General features: G+C 38.3%; 1 protein-coding gene across 1 annotated transcript; it reads left to right on the forward strand.

The window, feature by feature from the left end:
* Positions 1 to 310: 310 nt before the first annotated feature.
* On the forward strand, positions 311 to 22,689 carry TMX4 (thioredoxin related transmembrane protein 4). Its single transcript, XM_065743004.1, has 8 exons — positions 311 to 489; positions 9,104 to 9,219; positions 13,493 to 13,538; positions 14,498 to 14,626; positions 15,546 to 15,591; positions 16,846 to 16,947; positions 19,209 to 19,272; positions 20,824 to 22,689. Exons 1-8 carry the CDS (start codon positions 317 to 319, stop codon positions 21,117 to 21,119), a joined length of 972 nt encoding a protein of 323 aa, XP_065599076.1. The 5' UTR covers positions 311 to 316; the 3' UTR covers positions 21,120 to 22,689.
* Positions 22,690 to 22,784: the final 95 nt, after the last annotated feature.

The following is a 22,784-nucleotide window of genomic DNA, read 5'->3' on the forward strand; positions in this document are numbered from 1 at the left end:
ATCTCAACAAGGCTGGGAAGCTATCGACAAAAAAAAATCTTTGAAAACCTTGCAAAAAGAGAATGTAAGTCAGCAGTGGGTCATTGCCAGGTGCGGCCTATACTTGTGCAACAGCAAATGAGGACAGTTTTGCTGCTTCATTTCTGCATAGTGTGTGCAGCACAGCAGCCGAACGGAGAGAGCCGCGCCGCGCATCGCCTCAGCGGGACAGCCGCCAACGGTCGTCCCGCGCGCCCATGGCAGCCCCGCCCACGCGGCGGCAGTTGGGCTGCGGCCGCCGCCGCCGCCTTCACTTCCGGGGCCGGGCGGGGGCAAGATGGCGGCGAGCGGTGGTGTGGCCCTGCTTTTGGTGGCCGCGCTCGGCTCTCCTGTCGCTTCGCTCTTCTTCTCGTCGCCCGCGGGCAGTCCCGGCGAGCCGCGGAGCCGCGTGCAGGTGCTGAGCGGCTCCAACTGGAGCTTGGTGCTGCAGGGCCAGTGGATGGTGGAGTTGTGAGTAACGGCCGCTCGCACGCCCGGGGGTGGGGTGGTGCGAGGGGGTTCGCTCTTAGAGACGGCCCGCAGGGTCCGGCCGCGCCTCGGGCCTGACTGCAGCCCTACTGTGTACTTACACAGTAGTTGTGTGCTGTGTTGTTATGAAATAGGGCTTTACTATGGCTGCTCATTTCTCCGTGGAGGTGATATAACAGTTTTGAACAGTAGCCTCTGAAAGACACTGTGGCCCACCAATACCTGAACTTGTGCTCCTTCATAAATACCTGTACAGCTGCTCAAAGTTTTATTCTACTTTAATATTGGATTTGAGTTACCCTGATCCTTTTAGGGAGAGAGGCCGTCGCTTCTGCATGGGCTTTGGTGCTCTAGATCTCACTGGAGACCTCATGTTAGCAGTGAATGGATGGAGGTGATCCTGAAATGGCTGATCAGAGGCTCAGGGATACCCCTTGTAGTGGGTGGGAACAGGGGTTTGCTGTTTTAATTTTGAGTCCTTTTATAGATATGCATATTTTTTTGTTCCATCTTCATTTATCTTGTCCCGATGTTCTGGCCCTAGGTGGAAGTTCTATGAACTTGCCCATTCATACACGACTCAATGAATCTTAGGGAGGAGATAGGCTGCTTAACGTGACTCAGCACTTTCTTGTATTTCTGAGAAAGTGTTTTAACTAGTGGTGTGTGCCCTTGGGGAAGGAGGAAGACAGGAACTGAGTGAAATCAGAAGTGGTGAGGCATTCGGTTTGCTTTGTGTGTCTTCGCTCCACTTGAAATGCTGCTCCATTGGTGAGATTATCTTTTGTTGTTGTTGCTTTGCATACTGTGCTTCACGTAATTAAGAAACTTGGTTCTCCATGCTACTTTCTGTGGCACGCTTCTCAAACTACTTCTGAGAAGGAGTCTTTGCCCCTCATGAGGGTGCTGACTTAATGCTGCTATTTCTGAGTGAAGTTTGAGATTCTTGGTTGTGTCTAATGATTCTTATGGCTGTTCTCATATCTGCAGATTTGCCTTCTACTGATTTTTAGGCGGCTTAGAGCTGCTGGTGTGGACAGGAGTCCTGCACTTCACTGATTCGTTTCTGCACTGTGTGTAGGTCTATTGGCAAGGCTGCAGTGCTGATCATCAGAACTTGGTTCAATCATAGAACCTGCTGTTTCTTTGTATTTAATGGAAAATCTGTCAGGGAAGGAAAGTTTTTGGTTTTTTTTTCCAATTGTGGAAGTAGTGTGGGCGAACTATCATGTGCTGCCACTATTTTTGTTATTTGTTCCTGGATGTACAAATGGAGAGACTTAAGCCAGAAATAACTTGTATGCAGGATTTGTAGGAGTAATAGGATTTTTCTTTCTTCATCCCTCCTAGCTGAAGTGTGTGTACTTGGCTGACTACTTATAATCAGTTATTTGTAGATGACAAAACTGTAGGCCCTGGAAGTACTGCTGCATTTTGATGATAATATTCTGGATAACTTTGTGTCTGTAAAAGACACAACACTTCTTGCTTGCTGTTACTATCACAGCATGCAGACCTTTGCTGAAGTGCTGAAAGGTTGATGCTGGAGTAAACTTGTAAAAAAAACTTCCTTTTTTCTAGTTTGCAGCTGCGTGATGATGTTTTGCTAGCATGAGGAGCTTTTTGTCTTTATTTTTTAAAGTTATGTCTATTGGGAATATGGAATGTAGAATACTAATTCCTGGTCTCCATCCTTGAGTGTGTTATAGGCTGGTGTATTTTGCATTTGTAAACATAGCTTATTCCACACTTGATTGATTTCAATTCTACTTCCTCTTTTTCTGGAAGTAGATAAATGTTAGTAGTCTTTATGCTTCTGATTGTAAATTAACTTCTGTTGTTGCTATGTCACTTCAGGTGTTCGTCCATTGGGAAAATGTCTACTTCAGATCCCACACAGGATGTAAAACGTTTTGGTTCCCTTCTGTTTCAGTGAAATATTAGTGCTACGTGATCCTGAAAATGGGTGTCAGAATTTTCAGTTTTAATTCTAGGCAAGGCTTTAAAAGAAAAAAAAAGATAGTAGTAACCGTAGTAGTAATAAGTAAGCAAAAATCGTGTTTTCAAAAATCTAGCTTATCATATAGCCTACAGTATAGGCCCATTACTTATTATTGTTTGTCCTAAATAATATCCTAAATAATATCCTAAATAAAATATTGTCCTACTGCTTAGTGGGTGAAGTTGTTGCAAGGGGTCAGTGTCTAGTACTCCTACTGTGAGCTACACTTCCAAGAGGGTATGCTGTAAGGCCAGCTGAATGTGTTGCTGTTTACATGTTTTAATGCTTTTAAACATCTCAAAAGACTGTAAAAACTTTAGAATTCAGTAAATAATTTTAACAAGTAACTTTAAGTTGCCCAGTCTGAGTTCTGATTCTTTTGCTTGTAAGAGTGTAGCCTCATATTTTGTCTTTCTAGATTTCTCTTTGTCCTAATAACTAAAAACCAATGAAAGACCACGAAATACTAGATCTTCTGTCTGGTTGAGAAGCTTCTGCTTGAGAGGAGGCAACCAAATTATCTGTCAGTTCTTGTTTAAAAACTGACCGTCGGCTTGCCCTTTGCCAAACAGTGCCTGAACTGGTGAATTGTGAAACTGAAATATCCGTGGTAGCAGATGCTGTACTACTGTCAGAAGGGCAAAGCTGTACCAGATGATGGAACTTAATTTGCTGAAATTCTTGAAGAGTTTGCATGCTTTTTTTTCAGGGGTTGATTGGTGTTCTGTTTTAAAGATGAATGCTCTATCCTTTGAAAAAATAAATAAAAGCTTGTGAATCGAACTTTTTTTTAATGTTTTTGGATTGCAAGTGGCACTCCTACAGTTTTCTTGTTCTTGAAGCTGGGAAGCTGAGTAATTGCAGTATACCTGGCCTTGGCTTCCCATCTTCTTGAAAGGTTAAGATGCACTTCATTAGATAGCTGCAGAGTAAGTGGTGGGTGGCACTCCCAAGCGTTATCCTAAAGAGCAAAATTTCATTGGCTTAGAGTATATTACCCTACGGTGGTCAGCAGTTGCTTTTCACCTTGAGTTGGATCTTTCTCGAAAAGATAAGCATGTCAGATTGCTGAGGGAAATACAGCAAAATGGGACCTTGTAAGGTTGAGCTCTCGCTCTGAAACGAAGTTCCTAGAATGGCATCTTAATGCATTGCCAGCATGGTCAGTTGGCAGCACTGCCTGGCTCCAGCTTAGCCCTTGGTTTGGGCTGCATGAAGTAGTGCAGTTACCCAGCTTGTGGCTCTAAAGTCATCTCTCAAGCTTTTGTGAGCTCTTATTCAAGTTCAAATGTAACACAACGCTATATATAAAAAATGTTGGTCCACAGAAATTGGTTTATAGAAAGAATCTGAGGTATTTCATTCCTCTCAAATGCTATCACGAATGCTGCAAGCATGTTTGTAGGGCTTTAGCAATTTGCAGAAACTTAACTGTTGTGGAGCAGCTGTTTGGGACTGGGAGTTACTGCCTGTCTGCTTTGGAGAGGTTTTGGCATACTGGAAGAAACTTCTTGTCTGCTTCCAGAATCTGTACTGTTGTGGTATAGGCATTGCATGTTATAGGAAGCAACATCTCAATCTTTGGCTGCTGCCTTCCCACCTGGAAAGCAGATTAAGACCGAAGAGCTGACTTTCTGAGACTTGTTTTTTGCTGAAGTTAGGTTGCTGCCCATCCTGCTTCAAGACTTGTCTGTATATAAGAACAAGAATGAAACAAATGGTAGTCCTAAAGTAACGCTGGAAGGCATCAGGCACTCTTTGCCTTGAGACTACTTGTGGGGGGGATACTTTATTTCACTGTGAATGTCATTATGTAGTTAGCAGGCACCGTGTGCCTCCTCCCATCCCATCAGCCTGGAGCACCACACCTTCCAGTCTCTGTGAAGATAAGAAGATCACTTCATGCTGCTTTGTAGCGTTTGCTGCAGATGGAAACAGGAACAGTGCAATGATTTCAATTAGAGTTGTCAATAATAAAAGCAGACTACCCTATATTAACACAGTTTATTGTGAGATTTTTATGCAAATGCCTCAGTTATACTGTGTTAAAGATTTCTCTAACAGATACAAGATGCCAGTGTGTACATCTTGATAATACTTAGATGTGGGGCTGTTACCATTTGAAACAATGCCACGCTTACAGGCTGAGGACAGGCTACAGAGGAGCAGGTCTGGGAAGCTGTTAGAAATAATGGAGATAGGGAGAGTGCAAAGAATATAAAGGTGAGGAACTGAAGATGTTAGGGAGGAATAGCTAGTCTAAGTGTGTTGTTTCTGTAGTCGTTAAGCCTTTGGTAGGTTTTTGTGTTTAATATGAAGAGGAAAATGTGTGTCACTGAGAAGAACAGTAGTTCTGCAGTTTTCCCTTTTTTTCCCAGCTCACTCTGGTTCTTGGCAGTCTGCAGTATCTACAGGAGTTATTTCCTCTTGCTCACTTGCAAGTGGCAGGCTGTCTTTAGTCTCTTGAGGAAACAGTGAGTGATTGATTTATGGCACAGTTCAGTACCTGGCCTTTGTCATTTTTTTTTTCCTGTTAGACTCTTAGTGAAGAAGGGTGTCTTATGCTGCAGCATCTCATGATAAAATTTTCATGTGGGAAGGCTGTGGAAACCTAGTTCAAAGGAGAAAGTAATCTTAACTGTTGAGGTTTTAATTCCTAGTACTCTTTTTTGATCTGTTTTTAAGATAATAATCTTCCCCCCTTTTGAGGGGGAGTACTGCAGTGGAGGAGGTCTGAGAAGTACTATTCTACGTGCTCCTAGGCTAGGACGTTTAAGCTAAAGTTAGACGAAATGAAGTGTTGCTGTGGAATTATTAGCCATCTGCTTTACTCACCTGTTTAAGGTTTGGGAGAAGCTTGGACCTTCCCTTTCAACTTTGTTTTATTGTTTTATAGTATTTTCGTACATCTGAATTGTCAGTGAGCTGTGTGGTTTTATGACAGTAAATAATGCCTTGCATAGAAGAAACAGAAGTTGTGGCTCTTGAGAGGAGAAAAGCTAGATCAAACACATTTTCCATCTTTGCTGCTTTGTTGTTTTTTCACTTGAGGAAATTCTTTGCCCATTGCTGTGAGCTGGTTTGTTGGGGTTTTTTTAACCTCTATTTGTAGATTTTTGCAACTTCCTGGAACTGCTGTCACAGCAAAGTGCAGAACAGTTCGTGGAGTTGCATCTGTTCAGTGACAGTAGTTACTCATAATGATACTGAACAGGTGGATAGTGAGGAGCTTACATTCATCTGAAGATGAGTGACTTGGTCAATTCCCTAGCTGAGTAGTTAAGAGTAGAAATGATTAGTGGTGTGGCTTGTGACACTGTGTATCAGACAATCTAGGTCAAATAATTCTGTGTTTGCCAGTTACCTCAAGTGATACAACTCAATGGTATGCTTATTCAAACAGATTTTACCTCGAGGTGTTTTTTTTTTTTAAATTGCAACCATTAATGCATTTCCTGATGTTTGAAAGTCAAGGCTTGTTCTGAGCCTGTGTAATGCACAAGTCACTGCAAGCATGAGCTAATCCAGCTATGGATCAGAGATGGAGCTAGACTTTGTTTTCGATTTAGAGAGCTTAATATTTTCTTTCTAGATTTTCTTATTTTCTCTTTAGAAAAATTACAGTCCTGTAAAGGATTGGGGTGGAAAGGCACCTGGCTTTTTTTTGCAACTATGATTTTTGATCAGCTTAAATCTATTGCTGTTGCAATGGATCAGACCATTTGATAGGCATTCACCTTATTTACAGTGCAGAGATGATGGGTGAGGGTATTTAAACTGAAAAGTTGTGCTGTGTAAGAGGCCTAGTAAGGCCCCACATCAGGTATCACAGGTGTGTACATGCTTGTGATAACAAACTCAGCAATGCCTCATTTATAGGTATGGGGTGTTTTCAATCAGATTTTTAATCGCTTTTTAATATAACTTACTGGAAACTTCCTTTTGTCAACCAAGTGTCCGGGCCTTGGTTTTAATTCCAGTAGTGTTCTTCAATTTGAGAAGACCTGAGTGCTGCTTTCTTGGAGCACGTGTGACCACAGGACACAGTGCAATTGACATGTTAACAGTTAAGTGTACCTGCAAGTTCAAAAGGGAGAGCTGCAGGAGCAACAACCTGAACACCAGTTGTGTAGAAGTGCTAATGGTTTCCTTGTGCGTTGCAGAGTATGACTGAAGAAGTTCAGGTTGCATCAGCTTTGGTTAATGACCTGTTCTTGAGTCATATGAACTGATGGACTATAATAAAGACAAGTTACACAGCACAAGTGAGGATTTGCTTTCCTACTGCTATACATAAACACTTCAAGTATACATATAGTGTGTATGTGTACACTTTTGTATACCTTAAGCAGGCTGAAGATTAATGTAATCTTGAAAATCTCATGGAGTGAATTTGACTCATCCAGAGGAGCTGGATTTAGAAAACATTTAAAATTCTGTCTTTAATTTTAGAGCAACATGAGTAGCATTATCTGACATGTGGTTTCTTACCTGCCACTCAAACTGTTGTAATAAAATGTAGTTTGTTTTAAAAGTATGGTATCTGTCAGACTATTAAAAGCACTCCATAGGGCAGCAGCTCTGTGTAGAGATTTTTTCCAGCATCCTTTTAAACAGTAGTGACAAACCCTTTCTTGGCATGATTAGATTTATGTATTTTTTTCAGATTTATTAAAATGCTGTTTCACAAAACCCACAATATTAGCTGTAATACTTAAAAAATGGTGTGTTTTATTGTAATAGAAACTTCTGATTTTAACTAGTATTCTTTTAACATCAAAATTACAATATTTCATTTCCAAAATACTTTCTTTTGTAGCAGTTTTGAAACCTACTAATCACTCATTCTATCTCTTCCTTTAGAAATGAAATTTCAGGGTGTTTTTTTAATGTGAAACATTTGTGGCTTGAGAGGGTAAGCATTCCTGGTTAGAAGACAGCCAGACAATGAGTGTCAACGGTTTACGGGCAGGTTCGGCCCGGTTCCGTGACGATTGGTGCGGGGGACCCACGCCCCAGGAAAGGGGGAAAGGGAAAAGGGAGATGGGCCTAGAAACAAAACAGCGGCAACGATCTGAGGAGGAAAGCTAATTTACTAAATAGGTACCAGAAAGCAAAATAACACAATATAATACAATACAATTGGAATTAAAGCTAATAAATCAAGTAAAATGAGCAAGAGAGAGTGTCCGATAAACCGAAGGCCTTACGCTAACGCTGAAGGCGGACGGCAGCGAGCACCCACTGCTGAGTCGATCCCCAAGGAAAGAAAGTGTCCCGTGACCACAGACAGTTTTTATCTTTCCCTCTGAGCATAAACATGTAAGAACACAAAGCATCGCGAAGTCCTCTGGGGAATGTAGTTCTTCTCTTCTGAAACAGGTATACCTGGAACTATTGAAGATCCACGGAGCTGGAGCACTAACTCTTTAACCCTAAATGCACTACATGATGTTATGATGTGGAATACCAGTACCAAAAATCATAAAACCATGACAGAGAGGTACCTCTGTTTGAGTCAGGCAGCAGCACTGGCAGTCAAACTGAAGGGGCGAGGCAACCCCGGGTAGAGGTTCCCAGTCTGAGTATAGTGGATATGTGGCTGTTACAGGTATTGGACTCAGCCTACAAAGAAATTTCCACTTTCTGCTAAGAGTTAATGTGAAGTATGGCCATGTGTATTGAGTACTGTGTCAAGTAGTGTCTCTAGGTGAACTAATTTTGCTTCATATCTTTTAAAATATTAGAACGTACATTTTGCCACCCAGTCAATTAAAGAGAGCCATGGCTCACTTTCAGAATAACTAGGCATAGTTCATATGTATGCCTAATGTGCATATATAACCAAGCATTGCAGCTGCAAAAGCTTGACACAGGCTTTGTCAGTCTTTTTAAGACAAAGTACATGAAGATGGCAAATGGGGTCCTATGAAAACACGTTTTCTGACTTAGTCTTTCAAATCAGCTGTTGGATCTCCATACTGATAATGTCCGTAAGAATGTCAGACATGATTTTAGTGGCTTTAATGCTCAAATAGCATAGAAAACTTGACTCTTAAAACGTGCATTCTTAGCTTGCTGAAATTAATCCTAAGGGACAGCAAAACAGTACAAATAATAGGAATTTAACATGAACTTTCTTTAGATCTCTAGTGAGCTATTGAAAAGGGCATGCTCTGATGTATTGAGAAGCAGGCTGAGGCAAATGTGATTTCTGGAAGTGCAGAGGTGTAGGAAATCAATACAAAATGCTAAATTGAACGATACCATTTCAGAGGACAGCCTGGTTTTAATAATTCAGAGAGCTGCCATGAGAATAGATTTATTTTTCCATGTAAATGGAATAAGTAATGTCTGGTGACAGTTTTAGATACAAATTTCCACAAGTCTGAGAAAAATGGTTTGTTTTAATAACATTAAGAGGAGTGTAGTTTGCAAAACTACTTGATTATCTTACTTAATAGACTTGATTATGAACAGCTGCTCTTTTTTTCCTGTGCTTGATCTGTTTGAATTTTCTCTGTATAAGTCAATTTGAATGCGTACGTATGAAAAGATTAAAATATTTAACCTTTCTTTCCCTGCCCTCTTTAGCTATGCTCCTTGGTGTCCAGCTTGTCAACAGATTGAACTGATATGGGAGAGTTTTGCAAAAGAAAGTGAGAAACTGGATATCACTGTGGGGAAGGTGGATGTCACTCAAGAGCCAGGTATAGTATATAGACAATATTTTTTTTAATAAGAGAAATTAAGTATCAGGATCTGAATGTGCTTTATTTTTACTGGAGTACCTGGGTTACCAGCCAAGTCAGAATAGAGGCTTCTACTGCATTACGATGCTGTTTTATTGTCTTGTTTAATTGTATTAATGCTTTTAAAGTCCAGCCTTTTTTTTCATGTTTTGATGTGTGTATGCAAATGTTTGCAAAAACAACTTCCTACCAGTCCACAGGAGCATAAATACAATCTTACTTTTTCCTCCTTTAGTGACTCCTTTCACAGTTTTGAATGTTTGTGTAAACTGTGTACTGACACATTTTTTAGTTTAAAAAAAACCAAAACAACAAAACTCTGCATCTCTGCATAATGCTTCGTGCTGGTTATGGCTTTGAAAACATAACAGATTGTGTTCTTTTTATTTGAAAACATGCCAAACAAGTTAGCTTTAAAAATTTTACGAGGTAAATTAGGTGAATTGCTTAATGTGTCAAATTCTTGTGAATTATTAAATTTACAGGAAAATGTCAGCAGTTGTAAGCATCATGTTGTTTAATGTTTTGTTAAAAACCTTTTGTTCTAGAAAAACAGCAAAAAACTTATTGATGTATTGTGTATAAAAATTAGTAACAGTTCAGTAAAGGTGAGTTTGAACTTGAAAAAATTTTACATAAATTTTATAGCCAACTTCTGTTTCTTCTTGTTAACAAAGCAGTGCTTACTTCAGAGTTAAGACTGTGAGTGAGGATCCATCCGTCTTCTAGTTGTCTCCCAGTTAGAGGCTCTTTGCTTAGGTGTTATTCAAGTTTGAGTATTTCTGTCTTGATTATGACATTTCAATATGATCAGCTTTAAAAATGCACTTCCAAAATGAGGCTTTTGCAGTAAAATATTAGGATTTGAATACATTAGTCTCCCCAGTAAGGAGTTTGAATGCGTATGTTGTGAGTTGAGGGGATTGTGTACTTGAAGTTTACTTTGAATCTGAATTTATCTGATTTTTGAGTGATGCAACGTACTTAAGGTTTTAGATGTGACGTGTAACTGGAAGTTCCTTAAATATTTGTATTTCTAATAGTACTCAGAGTCTTGTCCTCTGAAAGTGTTTCTGAAAGTCAAAGAATTGGCCAAAATGATGCATTCATGCCATTGTGTTTCTAATATACCTGCAGTATCCCATTCAGCACAGAGCATGAAGGCTGTAGGTACTCAAATTAGAGAACAAACATTTATTACAGTTTTGACTTCTTTGAGTTGATGTAGTTTTGGAGGTATGCAAGTTCCCCTCTGAAATAACTGAGATTTTTCCTATATCCTTGTGCTTCAGTCTCTTTCAGTTCTTGTACTTACATGCCCTATCTCCTGTTCTTTGTTTGCCTAGTGAAAATAGTTGAAAATGGGTGAAGCTAGGGAAAAACACTAGGTGTTATTTTATGCAACTCTACGCACACTTCAGAACTCTGGAGGGTGACGTAGTCATTCATGGTGCTTAATTACAGTAGCTACACAAGGAAGCAGTGCTTAATGGATTTACAGCATGTTCAGCTGCTTGACATACTGATCTTAAAGTGCTTAATCCTTCATCGTCACATCTTTTGAAACATTCAATATTTTAAGAGCAAATAGTGGAGATGCTTCTGGATTTCAGAGTTCTGTGTTTGTAGTGCCTTTAAGTTCCCAGTCTCAGCATTTACCACTTTTTAAAACAAGATTTCTTGGATCTTCTATACCTGATCTTCTTGGAATACTGTCTTGTTGAAAGCAACGGTATTTTCAGATAGCTTCTGTATCCTCTTTGTATTTTCTTTGGGGGTGGTGAATAGCAAAGCTATTGTTTTTTTTCCTGTTCTTAGTTTTCTGCTGACAACGTAATGGTGTATGTCAGTTTTAGATTTGTAAGTGCATGCTTTACTTCCAGTTAAAACTATTAGCCTGTTAAAGTTTGTATTAGCCATTTGCCAAGACAATTTGCAGTATGTTCTTAGCTTGCTGAAGCTGACGTGCATCTGATTTTGCTAATTTAAGGAAGTGTTACATTTGGAAAAAAAGAAAAAGCCTCCAAGAAAAGCTTTAGGATGCTTCAGTATGTTTTGGTAGCAGATTTGGGGTCATACTTCATTGCTTGTTGTAAGACTGCTGGTACTTGCTCAAGGATAGGTGACTGATGAGAGGGATTTAAGTGAGCTGTTTCATTTTGCTTGCCTGACTAGTCCTCATTAGAATATCAGAGTTTTTCAGTATTTCCTTAACTTTCTCTGATCTTAAGCTTGTTTAGGTCTAAATGGCTGTCCACTTCAGTTTTTCTTGTGCTTCTCTGTTTTTTACTTGATTAATTCTACTGTTGTGCTTGCATTTTTGTGTACTTTATCTTTCCTTCAGCTGCCATGGCTTGAAATGGTTTTATAAGATTTCCCACAATCCTGTACCCGGCAGCAATAAGAGATGAATGCTGAAAAATTGAGATGAAGATGCCTTCTGTTTTGGAACTTTAAAGAAGCTTGTGCTTGGTTCAACTTAAAAATCTTAATTTTTTGTTGTTCTGTAGAGAGGTTTCCACTAGAAGATTTTTACTGAAATGTAAAAATACCTGACTTAGTTCAGTCTAGTTCCTCTTTGTTTCTGTAGGCAGATACTCTCTTGCTGTAATACTTTTCCATTACCATCTTCTTGGTGCAGAAAGCTAATTAATGACTAGGTTCCTTGGTATACAGTTCAGAACTTTACGAGAGAAAAAGTTGAATATATGATTTGTCTTGTGTCCCTTACATTGGAACTTTGAATGAATGGTTAAAGGTATTCACCCCTTACTAAAGGAGTTTAACTATATACCTAGGAATTGATAACCTCTGAAGTCTTATTTTTTTCTAAAATAGATGGTGTGAGCAGCCCATTTCTTGCTCTGCTATCTTTAAATTGGTTGTAGTGAATATTACAATTTTTGAGGCAAGTTCTTCCTTTCACTTTTGGGCTTTCCTAATTGTTAGGAAGTGGTAGTGTCAAGTAGCCTTGACATTTGTCAGTCTTGTAAGCAGGGGGAGTGTGATATCTTAACTTGTTACAGACAGCCTACTTGCCAGATGTTGGGAGCTTTCTTTTCCACAGCTGACTCTTGCAGTGAGTCTGTGGGCTGAGGGGGTCTTCATTGGAGTACCAAACACTGCACTTGCACTTATTACTCTGTACAGTATTGAGTACAAGCTCAGAAAACTCCAAATATTTTTCCCCTCAGAGCTAGTTTTTGGTGATTTGGTCAATTATTTTTATACTTTGGAGGATTTGTCCTTTGTGTTATGTTTTAACTGTTAAGTGTGGTGCTTGTAAATTAGTGCAATGGCTGCTTTCAGTGTGGGCATTGCTTCTAGTCAGCTTTATGAGTTGGCTTCAACTTTTCTTTGCCTGTTCTGCCATCTCTTAGTTTGCCCAAAATGCTGATGTGACCCATCCTTCTGAATGGTATGAACAATTACTCTCATGGCTGAAATTTGTACTATTTTACAAAACAAAACGTTGAGATATCCCAAGCTTTATTATCAGTCTGTTAGCATAGCATTCCTGTTTATGTAGGTAGGAATAATGTATGGGAAAGAAGGATAAGAACCTAGAAACATCCATAATACTGCCTTGCTACTGTCATGTTTATGAGATAAATCGTCTTCCTACTGATACCAGAGCAAGTAGGTTGTGCAGCATACGAGGATTATTTGGAAGAAGCAAACAAGCAAATGAGATTAATTTATTTAATGACTTAAGGCACTACCAGCCTTAAATGTGTGGCTCTAAATCATTTAACATCAACTAGAGGATGAATGAAAAGAAGGGGCTGGAGTTTGAATGGCACCATTGTCATTCTTATGGTCATTAGTGGCCCAACTTTCTGGGTGGATTAGCAGTCACCTGGATGAGACTGTACACAGATATTGGCACTTCAGATCCTGAAATAGAAGTGTGGTTTTTTGTCTCTTTTTCCTTTTGTTTGGAAGGCTGTATTGCCAGTCTGCCTGGTCAGTGCAGTGCACTGGTGAGCAATATTCATGAGGGAATTCCACATAGAATGTTTGCTACAAGATTTTTCTTCAAGGTAAATATTTTTACTTGCTTTGGCAACAGTATTTAGTGTCTGTTTGTGGCAGTTTTGAAGATTAAGTTGTAAACTTGTTTTTACAAAGTGGTGGCCTCCAAGTACAGATCTGGAGGTGTTTGTCAGTTAGTCAGAATGCTGGGAAGTTTTCAGTTTCGTGTAACTTTGTGTTTTTTCTTCATTTGTAGGATTGAGTGGTCGTTTCTTTGTCACAACACTTCCTACAATTTACCAGTAAGTATCATACTGAAAACAGTTTGAGTTTCAATTGATAGTCTTTTTCTCTCCACTGTGTACAGTGGTATGGAAGATGTAATGACTGATTGTCTTAGATCATTTTTTATAAACTTTTAAAACATTTCTCATTATCTCAGTGCATTTACTGAACATGCAGGATGTGTTTTTAACTTATGATGGAAGATTTTTCCTTCAAACAATCTTGCACTTATTTAAGTGGTTTTTAAGTTCATGTAGCTTCATGTAAGATAGTACAGAAGTTTTACTAATCATGTAGTACTGCTTCTGTTACTACTAAATTCTTAATCTGATGACATGGTACCAGCATGCTGATATTGTGTCCCACTGACTACTTGTTCTACACTGTAATGCTGAAATACAGATGACAGGGAAGGAGTATTCTTTCAGTTTCAGTTCCAGTTATTGCTTATAACTTTAACTATGTTAACAAAGTCCTTGTCTCAGGACTTCTTTAACTTATGTGGAATTACTAAATTCCCTTGTTTCCAGTAGTGTTGGAAACAAATCACAAGAGCTGTTTTGTGTCTCTCTTTAATAAGGGATTGCATCTTTTAAGTAGAGAACCCTTTAAGTCATGATATTGAGCTGTACGTGTGCATATATTTATGTATGTATATATATATATTTTTTTTAATTCCAAAAAGTGTGTAAAAATTGGTTTGTTACTCCATATGTTTTTTATTCACTGTGAAGTGAATATGATAGCAGTTTTAATAAACAGCAGAAAGTAATTCTGGTGGAAAAAACTGCAGCTATCTGTCAGATAAGTTTTGAAACTGGAAACATGTAGGTATTCAGCTTCCAGGGCAAGTCAAATCTCTGTGTTTAGATTTTGCTGGGTTTTTTTGGGGGAGGGAAGGGGGTGTAGAAGTAGATTGTATTTTCACCACAGAAATAGAGAAATGTTTATGTTAATTTGTAACTATGATTTTTAGTGCAAACGATGGAGTGTTTCGCAGATACCGAGGCTCACGGACACTGGAAGATCTTCAAAGTTATGTCATAGAGAAAAAATGGGAAGCTGTGGAGCCTGTAGCAGGATGGAAGTCTCCATCTTCTATAGTGTAATGCTTTGTTTTCATTAAAGATTACTGGGTTATAATATTTGTTAAGGGTGCTATGTTGACAGCTAAAAGGACAAAAAGCCTTTATTCCCTAGACACATAAGCTTTGCAGAAGCAGTCTGTATCAACAGCCTCCTTTTGCAGTGCCTCACCTTTTAAAGTTTTTGTGCATTTGATTTTGCCTGCTGGGGTTTGTTTATATATCTCTGAAAAATGTTTAAAAGGAGGAAAAAAGTACAGCCACTGAGAACGGTGTGTCAGTTCTGTCTCCTAAATAGTGAAATAAAATGCATGTTTATACAAATTACTTGATTTCTGTCTGCTTGTGGCAGAAGCATTTAACTGTAATCTTATTTGTTTGAAAGGAAGTCTTGTGCTTTCCTTTGGAACGGGAGGACAGCATAATGCTTACACAGTATTGGTAATTTTTGGGGTATTTAATTTTGAACTTGCATAGACAGCTTGCATGCTGCAGAAGGTGACACAAAGGTGTGTCTGCCCTGCATTTCATTTTGACTAAAACTGTTATGTATAAACTCAAGCATACCCACTGTATTTCTCATTTATTTCTTACCTGAGATTGAGGAAGAGGTAGACAATATTTGGTGATGGGGAGAGGAGCTATGGAGCTGCATACTGCTGAGAGGTGGGAAAAAGATGCTCAAAGTTGAACTGTGGGAACATTTTTGTGATTAAATTTAAATGTGATCTCCAAATCATTGTCTCAGTGCTTTGCACTGAGCCAGCTTAAATGAATGAGAAGATACAATAATTTGCATTAGCTTTCTTCTGACAATCATTAGAGTTAAAGTTGTATCAGAAGCCCATAGGAAGCATCTTTTTTCTGGTTTCTGGGGCAGCTTTTGTATATCTTAACTCTTATTTGTCCTAGAACCTTTTCTTTCCTTTTGTGTTTTAGGATGCATGGTATGGCAGGATTATTTCATCTCTCTGGGTGTATCAGGGTAAGTAACTCTGTGTTAGTATATTCCATACCACCTACACCTTCATGCTCAAAATAATGCTCTGTTTAGAAATCAAGATCTAGTTGATTATATCTTTTATCATATAATATAGTATATGTGTAGTGTCTGTACCAAAAATGGCAGTTTGATTATAATGGTTATTATCAATACTGGAAATGTTTACTCTGCATCTGTATTTCAAACTACCAAAAAGATTCACATTAAACAAGCTTGGGCAGTAGGAAAATGATTGAGAGAGAAATACTTAATGTACTCTGGAATATGTTTTGAACTTATAAAACTCTTTTTGAGATGCTTCATGTGGAAGATGTTGAAGTATTTCCCTGTAGTACATAAGTAATTAAGTTTTTCAGACATTTTCAGTTTTGGCCAATGCTTTTTCTTATGATCAAATGTAACTGAGTTTGAAAGACTGTCTGTAGCAGAAGTCTTACTATTGTAATATCTGGTAGAAGAAATAAACGTAGCAGAGTTTGCATAGAGTTTGCAGCACTTTCAGTAAGCATTTATCTCAGGATCAGATAAAACTTAGAATCAGGTTTCCTGGGCAAGCCATATTGTAATTCTTGCTTTCATTGGATAATAACAACTTTTTATAACCTTCTGTTTTTTTTCTTCTGTGTAATTTTGTCCTTGTCTAGTTTCCTTCCTGAAAGATTAAATATTCTGAGAAGGAACTTTCTCTAAGGTGCTTTGTATTTGGATTGATATTTCAGCTTTCATTTGCTCACTCTTTTTGCTTTGCTCTCCTGTATATACTTCAGCAAATGTTGCTCTTCTGGTATTAAGGAGAGGAGGTAGAATCTTGGAATTTGGGATGTTAAAGCTTCTGTTAATGTTGATTGTGGTTTGTTCTTTAATGGATGTACTCTTGGAAGAGAAGTGAAAATTAAATTGACTTCCTGTTGGACTGTTTGGTTTGATGTGATGCTTAGTTCAGGCAGATGAGTATGTAAGTTTCAATAGAAAGAGTTCAGTTCAAGAGTTCAATTTCAAAGGAATCTTAATGTTGCAATCTGATATTTCTTGTTTTTCAAGAGAGACAAAAAAATCTTAATTGTTACCTAAAGAACACTACTATCCCAGTTAAAGGATGACTGGGGCTTGAATGAGGGAAGTTCAGTATCAGTACTGTTGTGAAAGGTCTTAATTTGATGCTGATTTGTGTAATGGTGACCTCAGAATAATCACATGGTGTTTGGTATGAAATTAATAAGTACCTTTCATTTCCAGCAAATTCATAGCTACTTCACTGACACTCTTGGAATTCATGTTTGGATTTCTTATGCACTCTTCGTCTTGGCTACCTTACTGATTGGTCTGTTCCTGGGTTTGGTAAGGAGATGTATTACTTTTGTAGTTACTGCAGACTAAAATTTCTAGGTTACTTGAGGGGAGGGGGTGGGAAGGGGCCACGGGACCAAAAACTTTGCTAAGATATACTGCAGTACCTGGTCCTAAATTGCTTTTTAATTGATGTACAGTTATAATCCTGAAGTGTTCAGTATTGCAGTAGTATTCTTCTAGTATTGTTGCCTACTCCTAGTAAAAGATAGAGCTGTTCACTCAGATAACTTAAGCTTTTTATGAAATTCATGTTATGCCAAAACAATGACTTACAAAGTTCTTTAACATTAAAGACTTTTATACTTAAGGATCACGTGTATGTGGTCAGAGAATGATATAAAGATTCCAAGTCCTTAAAACAGGCTTCTATGGAGGGATCTTTATTAGCTGAAATGGGAGTTTCTGTGGGAGTTAGTGATGCAGGTATGCTGCTGTACTGTTACTCAAAAGGGTGGAAATCTGAAAGGCTTTGAAGATTTGGGGGGTTTTAATTGACTCACTCTATTTTCAGGCGCTTGCATCTCTGTCCTTCAGCCCAAATAATGCTGAAATAAGTTTTATAATGAATGTTTGTAAATAGTGATTTCAGTGCAGTGTGTGTGTATTTAGGCAAAAACACTTATGTAATATATACAGAAATGATACGTAGTTTTTTATTGTACAGTCAAAATGACTGCATCTTTCTAGATTTTAGTTTATCAACAAATGAATGCAATTCAAGGTAAATAAATGCAAATGGCTATGTAGATTTTTGTTTTTCCACTTAACTAAAATCCTAACAAAAACACAAGAAAAGCTTCCACTCCACAAAAGAAAACCCCGTACTGTAAAATAAACCAAGCAAACAAAAAAACAACGCTCCCAAACTGAAAAAATGAAAAAAAATGAACTTAATATTGCAGCCTCTTCTATATTTCAATCACAGAAGATGTTAGTTCTCTAACACTGTATCATTTGTCTATTTTATTTCCTTTGTACTATTCTTAATGTATGGCAATGAGAGAAGGGTCTTCCTTTGTGTTTTGATTCTGTTTTCCACAGTAGGCTGCTCTAACAAAGAGACAAAAGCAAAAGACAGAATTGAATGTGAGAGATTAAAGTACGCTTTGTATACTGGGGAGGCAGTGGGTCAGGACTGTGTAAGGTGCCGAAGCATAGAAAAAGCATAGAAGATGGTTTCTGGAGTATGAAATATGATAAAAATCCTCAACTTCTTCTCAGTGTCTCTTCTGAAGACGCTAAGCATTGCAATTCTGAATAAATTTAGGGAGATAGGAGGCAGAAACTGGAGTGGAAAACAGAATGTTCGTTCACATGCAGAGCTTGCACTTGTTTCCAGAGATTTTTTTAATTAAGCTCTTGCAGACAGCTCTTGCCTTGAGCCAGAACACAACTTTCTAGAAAAGTTATCTAAAATGCTTTTTTATCTAAAGAGTGAGTAGTAAAATAGGCATTTTTTTCTATAGCTATAAAGGCAAGTAGAAAAAAATTTAGATTTAGTATTTGTCTGCTACATTTCTTAGTTTCCTGTGATACTTTCAGGAGGAATATCTACTGATGTTCTTGCAGTTTGAGCTTGAAGTTGGATGAGACAGTAATGTTGCTTTCCATTTTAAAAGCTAAAGCTACAAAGCAGTTAGTGTTTATTGTATAGACTAAGTGAGTACTCAGTGTAGAGCCAAGTAGGGATGGATATGCATTGTGTATTCTTTCTGAAGTTGTTGAGATCCTGTCAAACTGAATTGACTTTTTTTTCTTTCTGCTAAAAAAAATCCAGACTTAGTGAGAGAAGTGTCCTACCTGTGATGGTGATAAGACCATTATTTAGCACTTGTCCTCAGAACATCTTGCTGTTCAGCAGGTCTTGGCACATTTTGAGTTATGGAACAGCATTCATCATTGTTCAAGTACCTAAAATTACATACTGATAAGGGTACTTTGGTATTCAAATTATGGCACACTAATCTTTTTTGTCAGGTTCCCTTCTTAAGAGCTTCTACCAGTGAAGATAGTCTGAAGTGAAAGTAAACTGAGAGTCTCTGAAGTAGAGAAAATAAATGAATCTGGAATCAGTGCAGAACTTAGGTGATGGAAGATGAGTAATGATGTATCCTAAGTCACACTATATCTTCTCATCATCAGCTTCCCAATTTTATTTTTGCATCAAGTACAAATGCAGTAGTGTAGGGGCTGCTGGAATGAAACGTGTATTTATTAACCAAGGCTTTGTTTCCCCACCCTTTACCCAGATGCTGGTTGTGGTTTCAGACTGCCTTTGTCCATCAAAGTCCAGTTACAGAAATGAAACTTCTGGTAAGTGCTCTTAAGTTTGTGGAATACTGCAGTTGTAAATGTATGCTTGTAGGAGGGAGGGCAATATACTGCTGAGCACTTAAATCTCAACCAGTAAATCCAAGTATGCACTTTAATCACACAGTGACAAGAATTTGTATGTCTGAAATACTAGTAAAAGCATCTGCTTGAAGGGAAGTTAAACAAACAACAAAAAAACCTAGCACCACCAAAAAACAGCAGTTTTCTTTCTTCCACAACTGTTAAGAGGCTAAAGGCTTTCAAAATGACAATTTCTTAAACAAATATACTGGGTTTTATTTATTTTGTGTAGCTGCACTTCCACATTTAAGCAACAGACCTAGTAAAGATGATTTGCTTTGATAGGATACTTCCATGTTCTGCTATATACTCTGCATTGCCTTAGGAACGTTCTAGATTTATACAACTCTCTATCTGTATTGTGGAAAGAAGGGTATAGAAGGAAAGAGAATCAAGTAAATCTAGATACTGCAGGAAATAATAGTTGAGCAACTTTTGGTCTGTAATTTATCATTAGCCACAGATCAAACTTGGTTGCAGTATTGAGTCTTTGGCAGTCCCTATATGAGCTTTGCATGGGGAAAGATTGGAACAACTGTGTCTGGGTCTGAATCTTGTACACAAGGCTGTTTCTTAGTGTACAGGGCAAAGGGAGGAAATTTAGCCTCCTGCTGATTAGATAGTGTCTTTATTTAACCCCTCCCTCACCACATATTTCAGAGGGAAATTTGGTTTTATGCTAATGTTACTCACAAATCATAAAAGAAATAGTATGTGGTGTGGGGTGCCGTGTCTCCTTCAAATAAAAAGAAAAGGTACATCTTGCTGACCCCCAGAGGGCAGGCTTCATCCTGCTTCATAGGGAGAGGGAGGCAGGAGTTTGCACCCAAAACTGAGCCAGTTGTCAAAGTCAGATGTCTGTGAAGTTCTAGAACACCTTGTGGCACAGCTGTGTTATCAAATGTTGTCACAAACTGAGCTGTAATTAAAAGTTTATTTTGTAACTATGTACCTCTGTGTTTGCTGTTTAAGACAAAGATGCATCTGTGACACTTCTCGGTAAGACTTGAGACAAATTTAGAATCCTTAAATACATAAAACCTTTTCAAAATCACTGTATCGATAGAAAAAGAGTACTGCTGCAGTCTGCTGTCCAGTTGCCCTCCTGACTCAGCTGCAGAATACCTTACCAGTATCCCTTTCTCACTGATCTGTTTGGAACTGATGCCTCTTCAAGGAGCCGAGCAACCTGTCCCATCTTCACTCTGTAACTTGGTGGAACCATTTGAAAGCTCTCTGCCTGTTATGCAAGTGAACGATAGTGGAAGAGAAATACTGCTGAAGGTTTATTGGAAAGAATTGAAAAATAAGGGAGAAAACTTATACAAAAGTTTTCAGTGAAGTCTGTGAATATTTTGGAGTTGTAATATATTGTAATGTATGCGAGCTATTTCACGTATGTAATGGTGTACCTTTGAAATACATTGTTCTGAATATCGGTCTAACTTAATTTGAAATTTTTTTCTTTAGAAGTAATTACAAAGGAGAATACGGAGAATGCAGAGAATGCAGTGTTAGAAGAACCAGAGGAGGCCACGGAGCTTTCTGCAGATGATGCAGAAGAGGCTGCAGAGGTAAAAGACCTCTCAGAAGGAGAAGATGCACCAAATTCAAGTGTTGTTGACTCAGAAGAGGATTTGGCACTTGGAAAAGAATCGGGTGAAGAAGAGGAAATGGAGGAGTTGAATGAACAGCCTTTAGGTAATTCAGAGACTGAAAGCACAGTCAGACAGCGTCGAAGTCAAGTGGCTGATCCTGGACTGTAGTTTCTGGGCTGTACTGTATACACTTGGACCAAAGAAGTATCAGACTCTGGATCTGAAGCTTACACTTGATTTATCACTCGTGTTTACGGGAAAACCTGTACTCTTTCAGCAGGCTTTTCTTTTTGTTTTAAATTAGTAATTATTCACTGAGTTTGTTTTATAAGCATATATGCTGTGTATTGTATAGTTTCTGCCATGACAATCAAAGTGAGCGCTATTATATAATGTTTTTGAAGACTTCTAAGGGAAAAGGGGGTGTGATGGAGTCTCAGCACTGACCTAAACAAGGCACAGATGGACTTTGAATTCTGAAGTAGCTTGGTAGGCCCATGACTCTTCTATCTGAATGTTAATGTTTTCCAAATGCCATAGTAGCACCAGATCAGTAATAGAGCAGTGAAAGAATATACCTTACTGGTCTTCTGCTTAAAGGTGTTATATACAATGGATTTATTTTTATTGCTTTCAACTGAAGCACCTTTGTATCTCTCTCAGTGCTTGTTTTGAAAATGTATCCCGCAGTGTGCTTTGTCCCCTGGTTACTGTAGCCCAAAATTTTTCAGGCTGTGGTAATTGTGTTCTGCTGCACAGCTCTAGCTTGTTGGCAGTTTTGTTTTTCTTTTTTCTTTTTTTTACCCAAGAAGTTTCAGTAATCAAAAGCTTCAGGCCCACAAAGAATGACAGCTAGATGCTTAAAATATCTTATACTGAAGAATTATAAAAAAAATTATTTTGGTCAGGGAAAACTTCTGCCAAAACATGACTCTTCTTTGGAGATTATAGCAAGAAGTACTCATTCTGCAGCCGTTGGGTTGTGTATTCCCTGCCAATTACAGGCTTATCACATGCAGTGCAGTTCTGCTATTTCCAACCCAGAATTGTTTTGCAGAACTCAAACTGCTGTAGTACAATTAATTGCAGATGTGCTTAAGAGTTCACCTTTGTCACTTTTCTACTTAGTAACTAGAGTTAGCACATTAGGAAAAGGGAGGGGCAGGGGTGAAAAGCAAGAAGCTTTTGGTTTTGCTACTTCCATCAAGGTAAATATGTATCGAACTATATAAAGTGAAAATGGCTTGCTGGGTAGACAGCATTGGGTGTGAGTAGCAGTCATTAATAATATCTGTATTTTCCTGCTTTGGTTGACTTGGTTAATGGCTCTATGGGTAAGGAGTATCTGCAGTGAGATTGTGGATGTTCCTAATTTGATGTGTGATCTCGTGCATAAGATATGTCTTAAGATTAACTTTTTTTATATTTCATAAAACTTGCTAATGTGCATGAATTTCATCTAGAATAAAGAGTAATCAGATGAAATCATTTCTCTTATTAGAAGAGAAAGTGCAAGTGTAAAATGCTAGTTTCCTTTGAGACTGATATTAATAGGGCCAGTTTGTCTTGAAATTTGATTTTTAATGCTCATAGAGAGCATACTTACTCAACTTCACTAAGAAAGCTGAGCTTAACTATTGCTTATTGTGTCTTGGAAACATATAGTGGAAAGTTTATTTTCTTTATACAGCTGTAACAGATAAAATTACACCACATCTATTAAATGTTTTTTTATGGAGTGTGCTGAGTCTTGAGGTTGAATCTTATTCTACTGTAGTGGAGATGTGTAAACACTCTTTTACGTATGGGGAGGCATACAGTTGTACCATGGGA

This window comes from Cyrtonyx montezumae, unplaced genomic scaffold, assembly GCF_038088225.1.
Source record: "Cyrtonyx montezumae isolate F1298 unplaced genomic scaffold, pur_monq_1.0 scaffold_0, whole genome shotgun sequence".
NCBI classification, from domain to species: Eukaryota; Metazoa; Chordata; class Aves; order Galliformes; family Odontophoridae; genus Cyrtonyx; species Cyrtonyx montezumae.